This window comes from Sinohyriopsis cumingii, chromosome 17, assembly GCF_028554795.1.
Source record: "Sinohyriopsis cumingii isolate HCF-2022 chromosome 17, ASM2855479v2, whole genome shotgun sequence".
NCBI lineage: Eukaryota > Metazoa > Mollusca > Bivalvia > Unionida > Unionidae > Sinohyriopsis > Sinohyriopsis cumingii.
This window is the reverse complement of record NC_142977.1, coordinates 31225726-31250794: the sequence shown is the minus strand read 5'-3', so window position 1 is coordinate 31250794 and position 25069 is coordinate 31225726. Positions and strand designations below refer to the sequence as shown.

Sequence of the window (25069 nt, the reverse complement as noted above, 5' to 3'; positions counted from 1 at the left end):
AATTTTTGCAACTTTAGGATCGGTGCACTGATCACTCTCCCTTAAGAGCGTTAAAAGCTCTTTCCTGACATGAACCCCAAGAAACTTTATTGGGCTGCCCCTTCCTAGTTAAATCCGTCAATGGACTAGCTATAGCGGCGAAATTTGGAACGAACTTACTATAAAATCCTATCAACCCAAGAAACGATCGTATCTGTTTCTTGGTTTCTGGCCTAGGAGCGTCTTTGATCGCTTCAATTTTGTCAGGGTGTGGTTTTACTTGCCCTGACCCACTTACTACATGGCCCAAGCATTCCAAGTTAGAATATGCTATACTACACTTGGAGGGTCTCGCTGTGAGATAGCCATGCGGAGTCTGTCGAACAGATCGACCAATAAATTAATATGCTCTTCCCAGGTATGCGTATATACAAAGATATCGTCGACGAAACTATCTACGTTATTCATGCCTTTCAACAATTTTCGCACACAGGTAACAGACTTTCGCTCAAACATCGATAATTACGTTAACAATAACAAAGAAAAAACGTTCGCTCAAATAGCGAATGTGACGTTAGCTCAGATAGCTATAATGATGGTATTTCTGGTTTCATAGCAAAGATGGTGGTTTTTTTTATGCTCGAGTAGTGATCATGATATGTAACCCAAACGGTGGGAGATAACCTGGTGTCCAAAATGACACTCACAGGGTACCTTCAGTCCCACCACTGTCGAATGGCAAAGGAGCCACCACGCATGGCCCGCCACTCCCAGCCTACCCATGGATCCCTTGGACCCTGCAAGCCCGTTGGTTCCGGAGCCCTGGTTCCTCCACACGAGATAACCCCAATCTCCCTATGAACCTAACGTCACCACCGACAGCAGCACACTATGTACATATCAAGTCACAAAGAACCACCACTCGATACCCAACCAGCACCATGGCTAAAACCTCCCCTCTAACACGGTTTCACAGCTGACAACACAAACACCAACAGCCCTACAGTGGCCCAACAAACACGGACAGTCACTGGCTTTCTCATCGGCTCCATCACATCACATCACATACAGTAAAGTTCAGACACAAAGACAGGCAGCATCGACTGCTCCTCCTGAACGAATAATCCAAGGGACTCGCCCTCATACCCAAACTGTTTGCCCAACTCCACTAGATCTTTGAGTGATGACATAATAAATACTGTTGATAAGAACACCAATCCTAAGTGCTCTATCATATAACACATACAATTTTTAGGATTACACGAACCGACCGTATATTCCTTCTTCAAATATATGCAATATGTATATATGTATATATAATAAACAAATGGCAAATACAACGGAATATAAGTGAGGTATTCACTCACCCGCCTGAATCATCTATTGTCAGAAAGGTCACAATCTGAAACATAACTGAAAAATCTTGCCGGAGTCAAGACCTATGCAAACTAACGTCCCTTCTCCTCCTAATCCAATAATGCTCCTCCTAATCCAATAATTCCACTTCTGACACCATTTGTCACAGGATGAAGCCGGGTTGGGACTGGATTAGGGAAGACACCAAAAGCAACTGCATTTGCAAGATGTTTATTTATAAACGCAATTTAAATATTAACAAATCTGACACCATTATAAACAAAAAGATAACGAAAATTATAAAGTTCCTAACATGGAACTATCAACAACAATTAACTCAACGAGAAAAAACTCAAAACATGAATCTAACAAATGGAATTTCAAAACAAACGTGAATTCCTATCACCGATCAACAAAATAAAAGTATATGATCTACACCCCAATGTAAACTAACTCGAATGTATCGTTCATACAACGATATTGAAAAGCAGGTAAATTTGAATGTATCGTTCAAATAACGATTTCGAAACGAATGTAAATTTGAATGTATCGTTTATAAAACGATATTGAAAAGCAGTGTAAATTACGAACCTATCGAGCGTTCACATAACGATATAGCAATAGGAATGAATGAAATTACGAACCTATCGATTGTTCACATAACGATAGGAATGAATGAAATTATGAACCTATCGATCTTTCACATAACGATAGGAATGAATGAAATCATGAACCTATCGATCGTTCACATAACGATATTGCAATAGGAATGAATGAAATTATGAACCTATCGATCGTTCACATAACGATATAGCAATAGGAATGAATGAAATTATGAAATGCAGTAGTGGAAATAACATGGAACACTATATATAACTATCGTGGCGTCCATTTCACGACCAAGATGTTACTCCGGTTCCACGCGCTCTAGTCAATGGCCAGAGAAGCACCCACGCATGATCCGCTCCTCTCAGTCTGTTGAAGGATGCCTCGAGAGCCCTCACATCACAAACCCGATGGTCGCGAAGCCCTGGTCCCTCACATCGAGAAAACCAGTCCACTCTTCCGATCCAACGTCACCATAACACAGCGTATACGTCACACGAAACCACACAGAGTTCTGTGACTCCACATCAAACGATGTATAAGGCATGACAGGCATGTATGAGGCAGCTCTACAGCTGGTGACTCCACATCAAACCATATACAAGGCATGGCATAAAGCAGCTCTACAGCTGGAGATTTGCTTCCGTAAAGGGGTAAGCTTCCTGACAAGACTCGGCGTAATGTAATTTGGTTATAGAGAATTTGCTCTATATGTACATTAGCTGTGACAGGTAGGTACTTAGGTTTCCCCGCTGCAGGCGGTTTGCTCGTGCAGCATGGTCTGAGTTTCGCTCAGGATTTCGAAATAACTAGAACCGAAAAAATATACCACCCTCGGGTGACGCTGTACGCGGCAACGAAACCCGAGTACATTTTTGACAACATATACTTATTGATATAACTTATATACACAATTTCGTGACACCCCCCTCCTTCTTTTTCCTGGTATGCTTCACAAAGAAAACTCTGTCAAAATGTTCTGAAATTTAGTTTTGCCTGCTTCCTAAATCACCTTAAAAATTAATGACACTTGAACATTATTCCAGTAACTGAAATAATCATGCTTCTCATTATATATATATATATGGGGGTACAATCCGGCATCAAAGAAAAGTTGCTGCCATTCACAAACTGGTCACTAATATTTAATAAAGTCGGTTTAAGCACTTGTCACCCAAAAAACAGACCCAACATTGCTATGAAACGGGGCTGGACCAAGATGGGTTCCCAATAAATACACATCTGTTTATGTCGGAGAGTAATTTAAAATTATCTTGTATGTGGCTGAGACAAAGACAAAATAATATGAAACTCCAGGAGTCATTTAAGGCCTTGTGTTCTTTCAACACTAATCATGTGCTTTATCCATGTTAATGGTGATTGGGTTTTGGTGCAACTGAGTCTCTATTCTGGGGATCCGTTTTAAGCATGTACAGACACTATATGCATTTGGAAACCCAATTTTAACAGTGTTTATGGGACATCAGTTTCAACTGCATGTGTCAGGGATGACGAGAAACCAACTTCCAGTTTGAACACTTTTTTCTTTTTTTTTATATAAAATTAGTGCTTGTGTTGAAGCAGGTAACCTATAAGAGAGCTCAAAGAAAGATAATTTCAACAAAGATCCAGGCTGGTGTCTATACAAAATCACATGCACTGACTAAAATTCCAGAAGCCCCGACTACAATTAAATGCTTTTGTCGGGTGTGGGTAGTAACACTTTCAACACCAATCAACTGTTCAAAACACAAGCGTGTACATATTATTGTCTGTCAATCTATTCCATGGCTAAATTCATACTGAAAACATAGCTCAATTAACTAACTGTAGTTTCAATTCTGAATATTTTACATACAGGTGGTCTTCTATAATGACATACATAATATACACACAAAAATGACATATACTGATATGTTGTTTGCTGTATGTGCCCATATCAGAATCATATCCCCCTCCCATCTTTTGCTGGCATGCTTCACAAAGAAAACTCAGTCAACAAAGAGTTTTGAAATTTATTTTTGCTTGCTTTGCTTCCTTAATCACCTTAAAAATATTAATCACTCTTGAACACTATTCCAGCAACTGAAATAATAATGTTGTTCATTTTATATATAAATGGGGTATACTCCGACGTCATTGGGTAATGATATGTAATAACATTTGTTTGCGTACACGCATATAGCATCTGTTTGATTTACTCTTATTAGGTGGTTCCATTTCGTGACCTTTTTTGCCTATGCACATTAGCACAATGGGCTCACCCACTACAGTCTTCAAATGCACCACATTAGCTATTGTGAGCGGTTTATACCTGACTATACTCCAGACATATCCTCGTAAAATTCTAGTTTTAAGCTTTGCTTTTTAGAAACATCTTTGCATGCTTATTCTAATTTTTAATTTATTGCTTTTGCCTTTTGCATCATTATAAGTTTAGGTGTCTTTGCAAAGGTGGCCGAGTGGTCTAAAGCGCTCTCCGTTAAGGATCACTGCCATCTCACCTCTGTCTGCGTGGGTTCGAGTCTCCGATTTGGCTAATGTGGGTACCAAATTCTGTTACAGACATTTTTCTGTCCGTTCGCAAATAAACAAAAATCACTGGAAATGGATCTAAAACTTGTTTTATCAGAGTTTGTCCATCTTGAAAGTAATTGCACCAAAATCACTGCAATGATGTGAGTAATGAAGTGGGGCACCCTAGAGACAATGGGACTTACCATTAAAAACATGGTCCCGGCACTCTGGGGACAGCGGGAATTTAACATGGGGAAATTTAACATGGGAAATACAGGACCGGCACTCTGGGGACAATGGGAATTTAATATGGGAACATTTAAAATGGGAAATACAGGACCGGCACTTTCGGGACAATGGAAATTTAACATTGTGGGTCTGTTTAGGGACAATGGGAATTTAACATGGGGAATATTTGGGCTTGTTTACGGACAAGGGAAAGTGGAATCTGTATAGCGTCTGACGTCACGGTATGGGAGATTGGTAATAATGTTGCAACAATGGCAGAAACCGGACTGACCTCAATCGGGAAGAAAGAGTGGGACATATATTTATATAACACATACAACATACAATATACAGTCACAAACACTGATACAACTGCCTAAAAAAAATTTAAGGCAAGAAAGCAAATCTATTCGAGGCATATTAGTGGCCCTAAAAAGGGCTTTTGGGTTCTTCCTCTATTTCTCCACTTCTTCCACCAGCTCCTGACTTTACCAAATATTCCTTTCTTCTGCTTCTCTTCATCCTCTGGCATCCAGTCAGGATGACATGTGGCTCTGAATTTCTCCTGGACTTTCATCTAGTTGTTGTTTAGTCTCTCAAACTCCTCCTGTTTATTTTTTGTTTTCTGTCTCCTTTCTTCATTTGACCACCTTTCTTTTATCTTCTTCACTTCTTCTGTCAACACATTTCTCATCAGTTCTGCTTTCTTGAGCTGGTCCACGCCCCACCTTACAGAAGACTACTCTGTGAAATTCAATATATCTTGTAAAAAAAACATCTGACTTTCATTACAATATATACGGCCTCCTTCAATGTTCCCACTCTCACATACTGAGGGTGAATGAAGCTTCTTAATCTCTTGACTTCTTCCTCAATCATGTCTTTCACAAGCTCCGTTGCTACTTTTAGGCTTGTTACTTGTCTTGTTACAAAGTCTTTTGTAAATTGAGACCTCCATTCCTTCTCAAGCCTTTTCACTACATAGGGGGCATCCACTATCCAATACCAACCGTCCTTCAAGTAGTTAAATACAACCGAGGCTGCTGCCATCTTCTTCTTTGGTTATTCCTTAGAATGACGCGAACGACGGACGCTGTGTCAAGCACGGACGTGAAGGAAAACATCCCTTATCACTACATATAGGGGTGAGGATACAAAAAAACCCAAACCAAAATATACTATCCATACACGAGAAGGATAAAATCAAACCCAAATTATACTATCAAAAACCAAAATATTTACTATCCACACACGGGAAGAAGCAAATTCACTGTGTCCTTTTCGTCTTTGTCTTGGGGTTCTACTTCCACGACGTCCTTCCATTCCATGTCCAAAGATTCTCCACTATTCAAACAGTGATAACAGTCTTCCATTGCATCTAATAGTCGAGAATGACTTATCTCAAACTGTTGATTTATATGGTATTGTCGAATTTGGCATACAGGATCACCGTATTGTCTGCGCGTAGAGCTTCTGCAAACTGAATGTCCACACGAATCTGGCCGGATTGTATAGGGTGGAAATGTCCCTCGTCGCTGCCTTGGTCTGGAATGAAATCAAAAGCCCACAAAGTGTAGCCTCCTGAATATTCTTCGTACGTAATGTCGTGACTGGTGTTGGTCCCTAATTGGCCGGTAGCATCGTAGATGGACAAGTACGATCTCAAGTAATTCTTCTGGTCATACTTATGTTCGAAGGGTCTGGTACACAAGGTCTTGCTATCGCGACTGACTTCGATTTTGGGCACTTTGTATTTTGAAACTGGAGGAGTTTCATTGTAGGCTCCATTGACGGGTGAATTCTTGGCGATGCCAATGATTAAACGCTTGGGTAACTGTCCTTGGAATAGATGATCTTCGATCATCGATCGCTGTTCAGTGGGAATAGTGACAGTTTTCATTTCCACGAGTCGTATCGGATACTTGGCGGTCGTTCTGCTCAAAGTATGCTTGAGGTCGTTTTCCACTTTAGGTAACACTTCCACACGTCGAACGTAGAGTCTGGCTTCTTCGATTGTTGTTTTGTAAGTGGCATCAGCTGCACCTATCAAATGGAAACCGGCACTGCTGCGATTCAGTCTCAAGCGAACATCCACACAGTTCAGCAAATACTTCTCTTGCAACCACATGTCCAAATGCAAACGATGCATCAGTTTTAAACTACGGCGTGCTTGGATTTTTATTTTACGTCTATTATGACCCACGTTTTTAAGATTGGCGCCTTCTGTCGTTAAATTTGTTATCGCCTGCTGTGTCAGGTTTCCATACCACGTAGGCATCCAGATGAGTGTTCTTCGTCTCTTTTCCGTACGTCAAGAGATGTTCCAGGTTGCCTCGGTAAGGGTAAGTGTCCATGCTGATGCTTACAAGTTTGTTATTCAAGTACAAATCCACTTCGATGAACAAGGAATGCATGAAATTGTTAACGGGGGCTACATTATCTCCGTCGGCTATATTGTCACCGTTCGATTCGGTTACTTTGAATTTCATGTACAAATAACTGCTATTCAGATCAATGTAATCTTCGAGCTGTCCCTTGATTTCAAACTCGATGGGAGCTGAATCCGTCAAAGAGAAGACAGGATGAAATTTGACCCATTGGGACTCTTGCATCGTCATCATGGAAGGTTGTATGGCAAACATATCCAGTTCCGACTTGGAACAGGCGCAAGACTTTCGGTGGATCATTTTGTTGTCTCTCTGATTTAAAAATGAAAAATGTCTAAGTCTTGGACGGTTCGTCTTTTCTTAGTCTTTCCAGCTTTATGAGTGTGAAGTTCTCTGAAGGTATGTTTTCTTCATCGTCTCTTTCTGCCTTGTCCTTGCTGTATCGTCAGGGAAGCAGGAATGCCTGGCTCGGCAGCGTTCAGGGCATTTATGGGAGTTTCTCATCGGCCCAAAATGTCTTTATCCGTCTGAAGCAAGTCATTTTTTCCTGTGCTCAAGAAAGCTTCTTCAGGGTTTTGTTTGTCAATGATGACATTTTGGATAAATTCTTTGCCGTGCGTCAGTGTGGCATCTTTCAAGGCGTGCAATCCTCATATCACCATCGGTTTCAAAACAGGAGCCAGCGAACGAAAGGATGATTTCAACATATCTCCAAAACCATCTCCGCGCTGTCGAGCGACGCCTCGGTACACTGGAAACATGACTTACAAGTAGTTAGAGAATCGTTTTCGAAAATGGAGTTTCACCGTGACTTTCACTTTGGTGAATGAAATATTTTGTCCCAGATCTCCTTTTATATCAATATTGACATTGTCGAGATACAACGTACTGAAGGGCAGATAGTGAAGATGTACAAATTTGCGGTAAACGTGATAGGTGTTTCCACCTTCCCCGTCAGCGTTCGTGGCAGGTTTTGTCCCACCACGTCATACTCCACCACTTCGGAGTATACAGAAATCAAATTCAGTCCTTGGTTCGTTTCTACCGGGTAACGAAATAACTTCTCAAAAGTATCGTTGTGGGAAATGATTGGTAATTTGTTTTACCTGATCATTTTCATCTGAATGTCCCTACCCAACATATCAAATAATTGAGGACAAAATGTAATTGACACCACTTTCTCTTTCGTAAGTGTAATCAGCAGGCGACGAGCCGCTTTATGGTACTCTATCTTAACACTTTTCCTTTTCTCCAGGGCTTTACCAAACACTGCATTGAACATGGCAACAATCGTGTCCACCAAATGTTGACCACTGAAATAATAGCCTGTGGGAATTATAAACATATAGGTGTACGTTTTTGTGTTGGGGTTATGTTGAAAATTAGTATATTCTGAATTAGCAAGGAAGTAGTCGTGCACTTGTGTGTCATGACATCAAAAAAATTTTGAGTAGGAAGGACATTGAGGACTTGTGTAGGGTGAATCATTTCTTCCAAAGCCACTTCCCAATGGGCTTCGTGTTCTAATTGGATGACCTCAGGTAATTTGTCTGTGTAACAACACAAAGTGTTATGGGGAAACACCTCCATTGAACTGTAACTGGGTAAGGTTAAGTAAAATTGGTTGTGGCTGTCAGAGGGGTCACTAAAAGTCAGAGGAGTATCTCCACTAAAAATGTTGTTGTTGTTGGAGTGGTGATTGACACTGGACGCAAACTTCCCGTTGTTGCCGTTCGAGGAGTATTTCAGGTAAGGATTGGGAATAAGGTAACCGATGCAACTGCTCAATAAAATGGTCCACAATTGTTTGTCTCCTTGTTGCAAATTCAAATTGGCGATGGTCGCACCGATGACACAATTCACGACAAAGATTTGGCAGAAAAAGACGATTTGCGTTTGAGGCACACGTTCTTCACACCACACCTACAAGGGTTGCTTTTGTAGATCTTGCAGAGACGAACTGGGTGAAGGAGTGGTCGCTGTAGTGGTAGCGGTAGCTGAGACTGCGTGGAAGGTCACTTTTTTCTATAGTCGATGACTTGCGAAGCGTCGATCCATGAATCAAAACTAGAAGGATATCCTTTTCAACGCACTTTGACTTCTTTAACACGTCGTTTTCCCACTTAATTGGTTCTTCGTTCCAGAATGCTTTCGATGTCCTACACGTCTTCATTTTTGGTGACACGTTATAACTCGGGCAAGTAAAACGTTCCTTTTAACACTTCCCCGTTCATGTCTTGAAATTTATATTTATGTCTTGAGATTTATACGACCATGCAATCGTCCAGTGACACGAAACAATTCGGTGGTCCAGTTGGTAAAGTAATCTTTGTCGAAAGTGCGTTTGTTTTTGCCAATGCGCACACAGTCTCCTACTGCCAACACTCCACTTTTCTTGGGGACAGCTACCGTCGGGGACGTACCAAACAGACGCTCAAAAACGGTCACTACGTTATCGGGAGTCACTTCTTGGGGGGGGGGCATGTCCAATGCTGCGATGGTAAGATTAGTTGTACGCTTGAACCAGGTGCGGTAAGATGTCGATGTACTTGAGAGTGTAGTGTTGCGTAAAATATTTCCACATACGTTCTTTCAAAGTACGTTGAAAACGTTCCACGATACTGGCTTTGGTTTCGGGATTCTCGGTGGTAAAAAAGTAAATTTCACCTCGATAAAACCTTAGTTTTCGAAAAGGGACGCAGGGAACAGCAGGGAGGGCAAAGACAACAAACGGCAGCAACGACGGCGACAATTGCGTTTACATAAAGCGTCATTTCGGCATTTGGAACCGTAGGATTCGCCCTCCATAAAGGGCTTATTTCGGCATTTGGAACCTTCTAAAAGTTGTAGGATTCGCCCTCCCTACTACTGTTCTCGTTGCAAGATGTGGACTAACGTAGAATCATCTACTCTCATATCGCAATGCTGTTCCGTACGGACTTATCAGGATCACCGATACGAGTGTTTGGAAAAGAAGAATTTATGTGGAGAGACAAGGCTTTTTGAAGAGAGTCCTTATCTACAGGCCAGCAGTCAGAATAAGTTTGAGGAAAAGAATAAGACCTATGCGATGCCGTCTATGTTAACGGAATACTGTTAACATAAACCCAAAAGCCCTTTTCAGGGCCACTCATATGCCTCGAAAAGATTTGCTTTCTTGCCTCAAATAAAAATTATTTTGGTAAGTTGTATAAGTGTTTGTCACAGTATGTTGTATGTTGAATGTGTTATGTAGATCTAAGTCCCACTCTTTCTTCCCGATTGAGGTCAGTCCGGTGCACACCTGTTCCTACCATTGTTGCAACATTGTTACCAATCTCCCATACCGTGAGGTCAGACGCTATACAGACTCCACTTTCTTTGTCCGTAAACAAGCCCAATATTCCCCAAGTTAATTCCTATTGTCCTTAAACAGACCCACAAAGTGAAATTCCCATTGTCCCCAAAGTGCCGGTCCTGTATTTCCCATGTTAAATTTCCCCATGTTAAATTTCCATTGGCCCCAAAGTGCCGGTCCTGTATTTCCCATGTTAAATTTCCCCATGTTTAATTCCCACTGTCCCCAGAGTGCCGGGACAATGTTTTTAATGGTAGGTCCCATTGTCCCTAGGGTGCCCCACTTCACTACTGATGTGCCCAGCAGCAGAAGCAAAAGTATCAGTTTTGCCATAATCTGAGAAATTAAAGGTGGGTCCCATGATGAAGACCTAAGTCATTACATAATATGTATGGCGAGCATGAAACTGCTGTGGATAAAAACACATATACACACATATAATCAGATTTTGGGGATATTTTTCTTATGCTGTAACCACTATGGTTGCCTAGTGGTTAGATCATCCACCTCGGATGCGGGAAGTCGTGGGTTCGATCCCTGGCCGAGTCATACCAGAGACTTAAAACAATGGTACTAACAGCTGCCTCGCTTGGCACTCAGCATTAAGAGGTTATTATTAGGACTGGTCGGCCTGGTGCCAGGATAATGTGACTGGTGGGTCATCATGCTATATGTCTGCGGCATGATGCCCCAGTGCTAGACATCACTATAAACTGCCACACTGCAGATATCGTAGCGATATGACTGAAAAATTGTTAAAGCTACATTAATAATCCAATCACACACACACGTTATGCCGTTCATTTAATTTTGTCAATGGGGAATGAGATGTCCAGCGCAACTATAATAATGTTTATGCAACTGTTCAGCTGTTTATACTAGAAATCAGTAAAATCTATGTTGGAAATAATAATTTACCAAAATTCTTCCATAAACAACAAGACACAAAATATTTGTATTTATACTAAGTAGTTTATATATATCGATTGTACATATACAGTTATTTAGATTTTAGCTCTACTAGTCATAGACCAGGAGAGCTAATGAGATGGTCTGTTATCTTCTGTCTTGATGGTCCTAAACGAAAATGAGGCTTCCAATGTGGCCACCACGGTTACCATCTTGAAAATCTTGTCGCAACTTATCCGGAATGGATGGTTATATCAGTATGGGGTTTTCATGCATGTCTGATATCTCATGTGGCAGTCATCTTGAAAATCTTATTGCTAATCCTCATCAACAAACCTTGACGTCAGTTTTTCACCAAAAGAACTTATATGGTGTCTAGGTGGTCCTAACTAAACGAAGACATTTCGTTTCTTTTTATTGCTACTTCTGAATATCACCATGGAGATTTTGCTAAATATCACCATGGAGTTTTTACTATAAGACATCGTATGATGTTGACTTTGACATTCAACATGAGCCATCTTTAGTCATATCAAAAGGATATTTTCACAAAAGGAATTGTTTTGGTGTCTAGTTGTTTTATTAAGAAAATTGTCAAGATCTGACATCCATTATGCTCACCACAGTGGCCAGCTTGCAAATAGTTGTGTCCCTATTACGCCTTGATGCAAAGACATGCAAATATTCGGTTATAACCATAAATCATTTTGTGTATTGGTGCTAAATGAAAATGGCGCATATCTGTTATCCACTAATTATGATATAGTTTATCCTTATTGAAAATGTACCAGTCTGGCTTCAAATATTACCATCATGGCAGACATCTTGAAACTGTTATCCCTACTTCTCCTAAATGGAATCTCATATGAGGTTTCTCATGAGAAGACATTGTATTGAATTAAATTAGGCCTGAATATAAATTATGCCAGCATGATATCAATTTGACAATCAATGTGTCAACTTTGGAAATAGTGTTATCACTACTATAGAAGAACTGATGGTCATATCCACATAGGGGTTTCACCAAAAGATTTATTACGATATACATACATGTCAATCATTACGCTTTTTGCATAATCATTGCATTTATGTTCACCAGACTGCGTCTTATATTAGCTTGTATATGGGTTACACTTTTTGGCACATTAGAAAATGAAATAAAAGTTAAGTAATACAAGTTTTTTTATCATTTCTTTAATTACATTCGTATATATTTGAGAATATTCTTATAAAGATGACAGCTGCGTAAGAGTAGCACAAGAGTACTTTCCTTATTTGTTATTTTTAACAACTGTATATGACCCATTTCTAAGAAAACAGATGGTTTTCTTCAAATATGAAGTTTTCTTCACAGATTCATTATATTAATAAACTAGTTAGGTAGTGGACCAGTCTGTGTTTTTAACCAACATGACAACCGCGTTTAAGCGAAACGTCTTTGTGTGTGAGTCGGGAATGTTATACGATGAAAACTGTTAGAGCGATGGATCTTTAAAAACTTCAAAACATGTCATATTTGAAAAATGATGAATCAACACTGCTTTACAAACTTTAAAAAAGAAGACTATGAGAGTAATGTAATATAGCACTTGGACTGAGCATACCATGCTCACTGCAGAACTCACAACTTCAAGTTCACGATCATTTAGCGAAGGCTAGTTAAAGTGAGCGCTGAATATAACTAATTCGTCAGTATATTTTGTGTTTGTATTCTGGTTCTAATCAATATGGATTTTGCACTTTGTTACAAGAATTTTGACCAGCTGCAGATCCGGGTTAGTTGCAAAAATAAATGTAACTTTTTATAAAGTGTGCTGTAGTTATGGCACACAATATATAGATTAGTTTTCACGCCCAAATTACAATTTTTTGCCACTTATTAGCAAATATGCTTATACCTCGGGAGGGGGGAGGATGGCATGTATCAGGTTGGTCCAAATAAAATTGTGCCCAGCAGACATCCAGTATGGCCAGTACAGTGAACATACTGAAACTCTTTTCACTAATTTTCCTGAATGGATAGTCATATTGACATCCAGTTTCAACTAGAAATCGTCTAATGTTGGCTAGTGCGTCTTACAAGAAAAAGGCACCAATCTTAAATCCAATATGGCCACCACCGGTGCTGATTTGAAAATCTTACTGCTGAAGAATATCAGCAATGGCTTATACATACTGTATTAAAAAGAGCCAATGGTCTCATTTTGAATACATGAAAATTATTTTTGGGTGCTAGAGCGTCCGTCCCTATGGGTGACTGTCGTTTTTTGAATTTTTGAATCCTTTTTTTAACGTATCTGAAACTAAGGTGCTACATTTGTGTCATATATTCTTCTCTGTAGGAAGTTGAACTTATGGCGCACAGTAGTATCATTATGGGCCTTTGGAATTTTATTATTGAATTAGGTCAAAGCTTTCTAGACCATGTAACTTAACCCTTGAAACGGGTGTATGATTTATTTCAAGATCTCACGAGCCCATAAAGCAGAGTTGCCAATAGGCGCCCCTGCAAGGGAAGTCATTGAGGAATGACCTGGGATACAGTGTTGTATAAAAGCAAGGTCGAGTTGGAACAGCTCAGAGACATTGGAGCATGGAATCCAAGGCGGGATTTTCATTCCGAGTCGTTGCTACCCTTAAGCGAGTTTTAGTGGATCTATAACTACACACATGGATGTCAACAAACAGGTGCATGAGTACAACAGCAACAATGACCAATTCAAACTGATCCGATCATTTGTGGCTACAGCATTTGAGTCACGCCGTCATCGATTTCAGTCTCGTTACTGTACACGGCTAAGAAGCCAAGCTGAAGGTTGCAAAACTCGTAAACATTGAGGCGTCAGTACCTGTGCATACAAATACCGAAAAAAATCTTTCCGACTGGGTTAACTGCAGTTAGTTGTGAGGTGACAGGCTTCGGTCGAATCGTCTCGTGAGATTTTGAGTCAAGATTGCGTGTGGTTTCATTATTTACACTTCTATGACTGATTTAAGTCGAGAAACGTCACTTTACGATTCATTAAGAATTCATGCACTTACTGTTATCCGAATAATCGTTCCGCAAGTGTACACTTAAATCCACAATGGCCTCGTCGCGATATATTATATTAAGACCCCAGCAACGGCTCCGGGACGTTTTTTGCCCAGGTTCAGCTTCAACATCAGTGGCTATGTTGGTGATGAACGTGTGTAAATATGCTTAAGCGCATCTGCGATACTCAATGTTTAAACTCCAATAGCTTCGTTTTCTACAATGGTTTAAGAGTTCTGAAGTGCGTCCGCGCACACGAACATACAGGAGAAATTATTTCATTCTAATGAACTTTGCTAGAAGTTTTCATGTCAAATCATACGCGGGAAAACTTTCTTGGCGCTGATTGGTACGTTTGCCACAATGCTTCCTTGGCAAGTCACTCGAGAGTAATCCAATGGGTGACGTTTGCTTTGCCCACTAACGTTTCAATAGCAGTGTCACCCACCAAAAACTGCGCATACTGTGGTAAATCAGGTCCATGTTTATTATATCAATATGCTTTACCTCTAATGAGTGGCAAGCTATCAAGAATAAGTGTAGATTTTGGCTTCATACCCGCCTTGATGTTCCCTCTAGCAATTCTTTCTCTGACACTAGGCCTCGTTATCGCGTTGAAGCCGTGGATGAAATCTATATTCGGGAGAACCTCGCTATAACGCGATAATTGGGGTTCAAACAAATTGGATCGCGTTAAAATCGGGGTCGCGTTAATGAGGAGTTTTACAGTATTTTACTTTTCTCAGAGAACAACTCGTTGGCACTTAAAAGCGTATTTATGTCTAATGTATATGATGAATAGGGCTTCAACACCGTTTACTATCGTGCCGTCGTGGCATGCAGTTCATCCATAATGCTTGTAATTCCATTGCAGAATTGCACACATTTACAATATTTAATAATTTTGACCCAGAACAATGTGTCTGAATTCAACGTCTAATATATAGCATGAACAATGCATTAACACTGTTTACTTGCCGTTTGATATCATACCGACGGGGCTTGCCATTAATCCATAATTAATGTATTCCATTACAAAAAGTGCATACATATTTAAACTACTCAGTAATTTTTCATAGATCATTATGTGTCTGAATTCAATGGGAAAAATTAACAGTAAAATTAGGTTAAGAAAGACGAAGCATGTGTACGGTTCATTACGTTCCAGGGTCTATGAACGGTATCTGTACAAATTTCATACTGCTAAACGTTTCTCATATGCGATCCCGTGTACATTCATCCATTGTAAATTTCCAAAGATTAACGCTTGTACGCCTATTCGTTTGAACGACTACAGCAAGAATAATTAACAATCAACACATGCTTTCAGCGTGCACATAACATTTACTTCAGATTTTGTGAATATGGAAAGAAACGTGTGAAACTACTATATTTAAAATTGCGCAAAGTGCAGAGAACGACTTGCGTTTGTGAACTTGCGTTTCCATACGAGTAAAATATTTCTATAAAAATAGGAAATTAATAACAAGTTCATAAGCAAATACCATACGCAGGTAAAGCCCGAGAACTAAGTGCAGTAAGCCTGCAATAGTCACGAGTCACTTTTATATAAAACAATTAAGCTGAATGCATGTACAATTTCATACCCTTTCAATTTCCAGCTAATATAGAGGACATTATTTATTGGTCAACTGATTGCGTCTAATAACACCGTCAAGCCCAGCAAACATGTTGGCTGGTTTAATTTTTTGATGTTTATTAAAATGAAAATATTTTATCAACCGCCGCATCGTCTGCTTCTTGGTTGTGTATGCAGTTAAAGAAGAAACACATGTTGGCTATTGTTTGAGCAACGATTGTATGTATACAGAATTAACTCTAGACAATCACAAATACGAATTACTGGCCTTACTCATGGATCAGTAATAAGTAAGATTTCCGATAAAGTTTATTTTGGCATAACACTTCAAGAACCTGGTGAAATTATTAAATTTTCGAAGCTATGCCACGATCGTATTATCTTAAAATTCATACGCGAACTCTTCCCCAATATGATAATAAACGTTTTGCACACTATTTCTCGTACTTAAAAAAAAATATTTTTTTAAGGTACGGAAAAATACAAATATATGTATTTAAAATTTCAAGAACTACGCCACGATCGTATTATATTCGAATTAATATTCGATCTCTTCCCCAAAATTATAATAAATTTTTTATACACTATTTCACGCACTTTGAACAAAAATTAGTTTTCCCGCTACGAGAACATTACACATACATGTATTTAAAATTTCCGGAACCACGTTACGATCGTATTACGTTCGAATTCGTATTCGATCTCTTCCCCAAAATAAGAACTTTCTATACACTATCTCACGTACTTTGAACAAAGAATATTTATTCATGTGCGAATGAATATACGAAATTTCGGGAGCCACGCCACGACCGCGTTATATCCGAATTTGTGTTATGGCGGGATCGCACTGTAAGTAGGTTGAGGCACACATATAGCACTTGATGGTTTGTACGCGAGATCATGTCGGTATCAGGTTGCTTTATGTTTAACATCATTTTCAGCACATAGTAAGCTATACATGGCGGCCAGAATAACTGGTGGAGGAAGAACCTGGGAAAATACCGGAAAGAACCACCAACCCACAAGAAACTACTGGTAGCTTATAAACTTACATTGTCCAAACCTTAGACTTGAACCCACTCGGACAGGTGAGATCACAGTGATCGATAAAGACGAGCGCTTTAAACGACTCTGTAACATATAGTTTCGACGCGATATATCGGCTTTTCTCAAAGCCCGTAATAATTGTGAATAGGTCATAGACGGATCCAAATATGTTAAGGTATTTGTTCCGTGGTGTCCAGAGTATCTTCGTTAACGTAGCAGCGCCAGCACTGACATTTGTAGACCCATTTGCGTCACCAGTAGACATGGAAAGCCTGACACACGTAAACTTCTTTGCTCCCAACGAAACACTTGGAAATGACCGATAACATTCGTAGTCGGCCGTAACGTGTCAAATGTGTTGTAGTTGCCCATAGTGGGCTTTGAGGAAACGTTTGCATCGGTTTTCAAACCCACGCGTGAAACGGCGGAACATGTAAGAAGTCGCTTAATCACCTACTTGCTGATGGGAACAGAAAAATAACCTGGTCCGATTGTCAGAAAAACCCAATCCATTGAACACTTGCAAGATGTGATTATGGGAATCCAAGTATGCATCGAAATCATTGGAGAACAATTGATGCAATCAGAGAAGACACCCTGTTGTTGCAAATATAACTCAGAGCATTACATCGATGATTTCATCAGCGATACATTTATTTGATGTGATTTGTCAACGATACCATGATTTGCTGTGATTTTCTCTTTACCAACCCCGCACTCTAGTGTCGCTGCGTGTTTACTACAGGTGGCATATTATTTATTCGTAGCCATTCGAGCGGTCTTTCCGCGAATAACACATTTGTGATTTTAATGGCTGTTTGTGCGACCTGGCAAAAGTTGAACTTTCATCTGGTGTGTACGACATTGAATGAATCAACGATGAGATTCGACTGAGGGTTTCATTGATGACTGACAAAGACTACACTTTTCATAAGCCAGCACCAACCCACACTCAGCTCATTCATCCTGATTAAATCTGCACCGTGCTTGGTTGACATAGCACCGTCTTTAATAAGAACAAGTCTCTGTTGACCATAAGATATTAATATGATTTCCACAAGCCAACACATTATGCGTGTAGGACCTGCATTTATCAGGCTTACCCAGCTATTCAGATCAATTTACACTGTATCTCCAACATCAGCAGTTGCTGAGCTTCCGCTAGCGATGACCCCTACCCACCCCAAGGGGGCGGGTTTATATCTTGTTCGAGTTTTCCCTAAATGTGGAACAGAGTGATCTATTATTGATTACTCCCGCGAAGCCTATGTATCGTTCATGCCACAGTGACCGTTTGACCCATTTTCGTTTTACGATTGTGGACCCGGACGGACACATGTTGGATCTCCACGGTTACAGTATCGGATTTGTTGTCGGTTCACTTGAGGAGCTGTAAAGTAATCTCGCTGCTGCTGAATACGAGAATACGTTTTTTTTGGAACTTCTCGGCGGCACAAAGCAGTCTCAATACAATAAGTAAACTGGACTAGTTGACAATCGAAGATAAAACGATTAGAATGGCTGAGTTTGAAATTGTGCTAGTCGAAATGGAAAACATCAACTTCGCGCACAGACAAGGAACCAGGGCGTTAGCGACCAAAACAAGTACAGTTCTTATAACTGGCGATACTGAAGCTCCTGATAAGAATTTCACGTATAAGCCTACGCTCATATGGTTGCGGGATTAGGAACAACAATCATCAATCGTATGATTACGTAATCGTTAGTTTGGTTATGGAACTAGTTTAATGTCTTTGGATGGGGAAATCTTGGCAACTTTGCATCGCGGGCTCGCTCGCACTCGCGTAAATCATGCTATCGAGTGTGATTCGAGGGTAAAGTCATTGCGTACAGATGACTTGGACCTGTAAGAGTAAAAAGGTTCAAAAGCCCCATAATAATACAACTCGCCCGATCTTATGGATGGTTTAGGACTAGACTAGAGAAAAGGTACATTAATGATAGTTATTGTGAAATATCTTCATATCTTCATGTGTCTTATCTGACCCTTTGAACATAGGAACAAACGTTTTGTATTTTGCAACTGTTTCGGCTGTTGGGCAATGTATATGTTCATTACATCTCGTATGGTCCATAAATGACGTTCAACACAAACTGTACACGTTTGCTTACAGAAGTGTTCTTTGACTCGTGCTTGTGACATAACGCGCAAAATATATAACATTCCATGTTTGCTCTCTATATCTGAACTATGAGAACAGATTTCATCATATACAGTTGAAACGTTTTGACTTCTTCAGGTTAAAATCTTCATCCCGATAGCATTTATTTCCCGTATCCATGATGGTTAATGTTACTTTTGATGTTATTAATTGCTAAAAAGCTAATCCGCGACGGTTTACACTTTCAAAATTATTTTATTTGCCCTCTTTTTTATTTATTTTACAACAGAATAATCAATGAACAAACTCGTGTGTTCTGGTTACTTGACTGACTTTTACTTTCATATTGTTCTATTCGTAAATACTTGTAGTTTAATCAAAAAGCGCAACGGTATTTATTGTTATTACTATATATAATATATAACTAGATATGCATCGTAGATAAAAGGCGATCGACGACGTTTGGCTTGGTAGGATGTAAAAGCAGTTTAAAATAGAGACTTTGATGCCTGAAAATGTGTGTATCGGTGTAGATAGGTGTAGACAGGATCACTTGGGGGCGGCAGTGTAAACTTTAACCAGGTTTCATGACGAAAGGACTAAGCTAATATCAGAGTGCTTTGTTGTTAAGGGTTTAACGCCATTTTTCAGCACACGACAGTCATCACATGGCGGCCAGTATAACTTAGTATAACTAGTGGAGGAAAGCCCGGTAAAAACCAACGACCCACGGGAAGCTACTGGCAAACTTTCTCACACACCCGAGCCCGAGACGGAGATGTGATGCCAGTGAACCAACTGTAAATGTTAGCGCATTAGACGAATCGTCCACCTGGGGCCCCGATTAGAATGCAGTATTGACGGACACTCAAGACAGTCTGACACATGTGATACGAACATTTGTCTTAACATGCTTGTTTTACCAGACAAATGGTTTGAAATTGTTTGATTTTACAGTTAACGCTATATATAAACAAAGGAATAATTTGTGCATTTTGCAGTTGGTTAAAACAGAAATAAAAATAAAGAAAGGAAGCAAAAATATCATGACATAAAAAGGTGAGTACATTATTAGCAAAAAACAGTAAAAGCAACAAATGTAAAAATATTGAATTATAATTTTTATGGAAATTGATTGAAATTGGGTAAGAAAGGGTACTTAAAAATCTATTCAGTAAATTCGTGGATGTTAGTGCAGACTTAAAAATAATTTGTTAAGAACTTGAAAAGATCTAAAAAATAAAAGCCTAAATTTCATATGATCTGATTAATACTTGAAAAATCTATAAATATTGCCATATCTGGTTGACTTGAGTAATATTAAAGGTCTATACTTGCGTCTGTATCCCATGTAACACTGATATTTGAATATAAAATAAAATGCATTCTATATCGTATTACAAGAACGCCATGTTCAATTCTTAAATTATACCGCATACGTATGTTCCTGTTTCGACATGGCGTCTGCGAGATGGTGCACTAAATTTAGTTCCCATGCTTACCCAGAAATATAATGGGGGTGGGTGGGTTTATAAAAACAAGTCGGCAAACTCATTGGGATAGAACCCGCATTTTAAGGGGTTTTAGGGCATAATTTTAACCATCTAACTGTAATGAAAACCTGTTCTAGGGAAAGGTTTCGGTTCTTTAGCATTCATTTAACACGGGACGGAAGGCACTCATTCTTTGTCCCCGCACCTGGTTCTTGTTACATGTTTTGCATTATTTACTAAAAGATCTAGTATTTTAGGCTTTGTAGATAGATCGGGGTCCTGGACAGAACTGCTCGTAACTAGGAAACTGGCTTTGTACTGCAAGGTAAGAGGATGAAGATATAGTTCTATTAAACTGTTTACTTTATTCATACGCAGGTTGTCGAGTGAGTCTCTGCTCGCATTTTTTAAACTTTATTTTTGTTGATTGGTTAGTTTAGTATCACTTTTATCACATTATGTCAGCCATGTGCCAAGGATATATCGGAAGCAGTCGACTTTTGATATCGGAAACAGACGACCTTTCGCATTATGAGTATGAGGTTCTACCAGCTGATCTGCCAAAGAATTGGTTTGTATTATGTGCGAGTGAGCATGGGCATCTTTAGGCATTCTACAGTAATGTATGTAATTATGATAGACACGAAAACTTCTTACTGTGGCACTTAACCTTCATTTGTGGCTCTGACTATTAATATAGAAGTATGGGTCTGGTATGTGGCATGTGCCTGGAGGTAATACATTTCTGGGTAAACATTAAAAAAATATCTTTATAATTTCAAAACTTGGACACAAAAAATATGGAACCGCAAGTTGGGAAAAATTTGGCTTGGATAAGAGATTGTGATTGTAGATATATACCAAACAATCATTTTAGGTAACAAGAATTACACGTGAGATTTTGTATGTTTAGATATCTGTCAACGTTTTCGGCTTTAATATGGAGACACAATTTCAAACTGTTTAGAATTTCACGAAATGCCACTGAGTTTACCACGTAAGCACAATTGCGTTTTGTGCAATAAGTATGTAATCAAAAAAAAAAGAACTCTTCATTGAATAGATTCATTATGTTGCTGATTCTATGCTAAATGAAATTAGGGTACACACACACTGACAGACATATATATATATATATATATATATATATATATATATATATATATATATATATATATATATATATATATATATGCATATATGTATATATATATATATATATATATATATATATATATATATATATATATATATATATATATATATATATTGTTTTTCTGTTCACTCTGTTATATGCAAAAAGCTCGTTGTCGAAATGAATATATGCATATCAATGATAATCAATTCTGCAATTAAAAGTATGCTGTCAAAGTGACTTTTTGCTAGATAAGCTTGAATTTTTTCGGCTGTATTGATAATTTTGTTAAAGATTTGGTTAATATTGCTTTCTTGTTAAACCATATCGCTGTTTCACATCTTGTCCCAGCCAAATATAAGATTTGACCAGTCTGCTGATGTCAGCTTTTCGCTGACCAACTAAACAAGCTGAGTAAGTCCAAAAGTACTGAACGTTGTCAATACCCCTTATTTTTATTCATTTGCAGATTCAATAAAGCATGACGGTTTGGACTATTTCTTGTCCTCTGTCAAGAGGGTTTGTAACATTTATACAATGATTGAATTCAAGGCCAGTTCTGGAACATAAGGACCGATCTGCGACAAAACATGAGCTATCCACCAAACTGTATAATAGCTGCAATAAAATGCATCATAATAATTTGTTGCGGCACGATTTGTTGGTGGGGAATAAGATATGCGGTGGAGTTCATTGTTTCAGTGGCATATAAAGTGAAAAACTAAATTCTAAAATTATTGCAGTTTTCCTTGGAAATAGAGCATTGAGATTAACAATGTAGAAATGCTACATTAATAAGTATTATTATAGCATAGCAGTAAATGTTTGACTTGTAGCAATACATGTAGTACCAACCATTGGTTTCGAATGTCAAAACAATGGTACTGAACTATTACCTTGGAAACAGGGAAATAGTACTGCAAGTGTTTGATATTATCTAGGTAGTAAAGCATCATATGCAAAAAAAATATCACAATAAGATGCGTTTCAGTAGTAACAATGTAGTCATGTTACAATAGTTACAAAAATCATTAATGCATATGATTAAACTTCATCCTTGTAGCAAAATTACTACACCAGGAAATTGATAAAACAAAATCAGTGTTCCACTCTTGCTTGGATAATTATAGGGTCATGCTACTACATGGATTTGAGGCAATGTAGCATGATTACTCTATCAGATTTGGAGAACACATACTCAGTGATACACTGTTACCTTGGGAACAGGGTAATATTACTACATGGTTTCTATGATTACCAATGTAGTGTTGTCACTACATCAGGATTTTGGAGGTAACAAAATGAGTGGCACACTTTCAGTGGAAATATGGAAATATTACTACATGGTTTTGGTGTTTATCAATGTAGTATTCTTACTACAGCATGGTTTGGAGATCATAAAATCAGTGTAACACTGTTCCCTGGGAATAGAGTAATTTGTTTTACATGGGTTTGGTAATTAACAATGTAGTCTTGTTACTAGATCAGGTTTTGGTGATCAAAAAAGCAGTTTCACACTATCACCTGGAAATAGGGTAATATTACTACATGGTTTTGGGAGAAAGCAATATAGTATTGCTACTAAAGCAGATTTTGGAGATCGCAAATGATATTTTCACTGTTACCCGGAAATAGCATAATATTACTACATGGGTTTAGGATAAATGTAGTATTATTACTGCAACATGTTTTGAAGATCATAACATCACCAGTTACCTTGAAGAAGAGCAAAGTTACTACTGGTACATGGGTTTGATGATAAACAATGTAGTATTGTTACTACATTTGTTACTACATTATGTTTTTGAGATCATAATAACAGTGCGTGGACATAGGGTAATGCTACTACATGGGTTTGTGGAGATATATATGTACTATTGTTACTACATCAGGTTTTGGAGATCACAAAACCAGTTACTGATAAAAGGGTGATGTTACTATATGGGTTTTGGGGATGCTATGTAGTATTCTTACTACATCAGGTTCAGAGATCACAAATCAGTGCTTTAAAATGGAGTAATATTACTATATGGGTTCGGGGGATAGCTGTGTAGTATCGTTACTACATCAGGCTTTTGGAGATCACACAATCCGTGTTTTGAAATAAGGTAAGGTTACTACATGGGTTTTGGGAGATGAGTATGTATTATTGCTACTAAATCAGGTTTTGGAGGTCACAAATCAGTGCCTTGAAATAGGGTAATCTTATTACATGGGTTTGGGGGATATCAAGAGAGCTGTTTATTGTTGTTACTACAGCAGGTTTCAGAGATCAAAAATCAGCGATTGGAAATGGGATGATGTTACTACATAGGTTTGGGGGATAGCAGGAGAGCTATGTAGCCTTGTTGCTACATCAGTTGTAGTATTGTTACTACATCAGATTACAAAATCAGTGCCTGGAGATTGGGAAATGTTACTAAATATGTTTGGTAGATGGTATGTACTATCGGTTCTACATCAGGATTCGGAGATCACAAGCATTATATGCTTAGAAATAGAGTAATGTTACTACATAGAATAAGAATTAACCTTTTAGTATTGTTGCAAGTAAAATTCCTTTAAAAAGGACAAGCAAGCAATTCCTTTATTTATTGCTGACAGTAATTGTATCTAAACTTATCACTGTCGTATTATATTCAGAAAAAAAGAGTTCGAATTGAAGTTTCCCAAAGTCGCACAGTAAACTAGAAAATAAAATCTAAGTACTTAATGAATGATACTTACCCGGTCGTGTAAGAGCATCTTGAATCGTTTGAAGTAGTACCATGAGTGTAGCTCTTTAGCACCATCTGCTGCAAACTGAGCATACTTGTCCTCTGCCTCGTATCCAAACTTGTCCAAAGTTTTCTTATCCTCCCTGACAAGAATAGTTGTTGGAGCTTTCAAGGACATGTTTTGGCTGTCGTTCCAAGTTCGGCACGTTATCTTCTGCGGGTCATTATTGTAATCGTGTATGAAGGAACAGGCCCAGTTCGAGTAGGTTGTGCCCAAATCAATGGCGGCAACAACAATATAATCCGTATTTTCCTGCTATAATAATAATAATAATAATAATAATAATAATAATAATATTTATATTATTTTATTATTAGTATTATTATTGATCTTATTATTATTATTAGTTGTATTAGTAGTATAGCAATAATAACAATGTAAAGAATAATCAAAAAAATTTGAGAACAAATATAATTCTGACAATTTTGCTTCAGAACAAGAGGGAATTTGACTAGTTACAGTCATAAAATGTTAATGGCGTTGGTGGAAATTTCCCATCTAACGCGGATGCATAATCAGTGATTACCGTCTCATAATCCC

General features: G+C 38.6%; 1 protein-coding gene across 2 annotated transcripts in view; it reads right to left on the bottom strand.

The window, feature by feature from the left end:
• Nucleotides 1–25069, bottom strand: part of LOC149778356 (heat shock 70 kDa protein 12A-like) — a 63065-nt gene that overhangs the window by 25927 nt on the left and 12069 nt on the right. For both annotated transcript variants that reach the window (XM_089939177.1, XM_089939178.1), the window contains exon 3: nt 24479–24784. In XM_089939177.1, coding sequence (XP_089795303.1) covers nt 24479–24784 — 306 coding nt within the window. The remainder of the gene's footprint in view (nt 1–24478; nt 24785–25069) is intronic.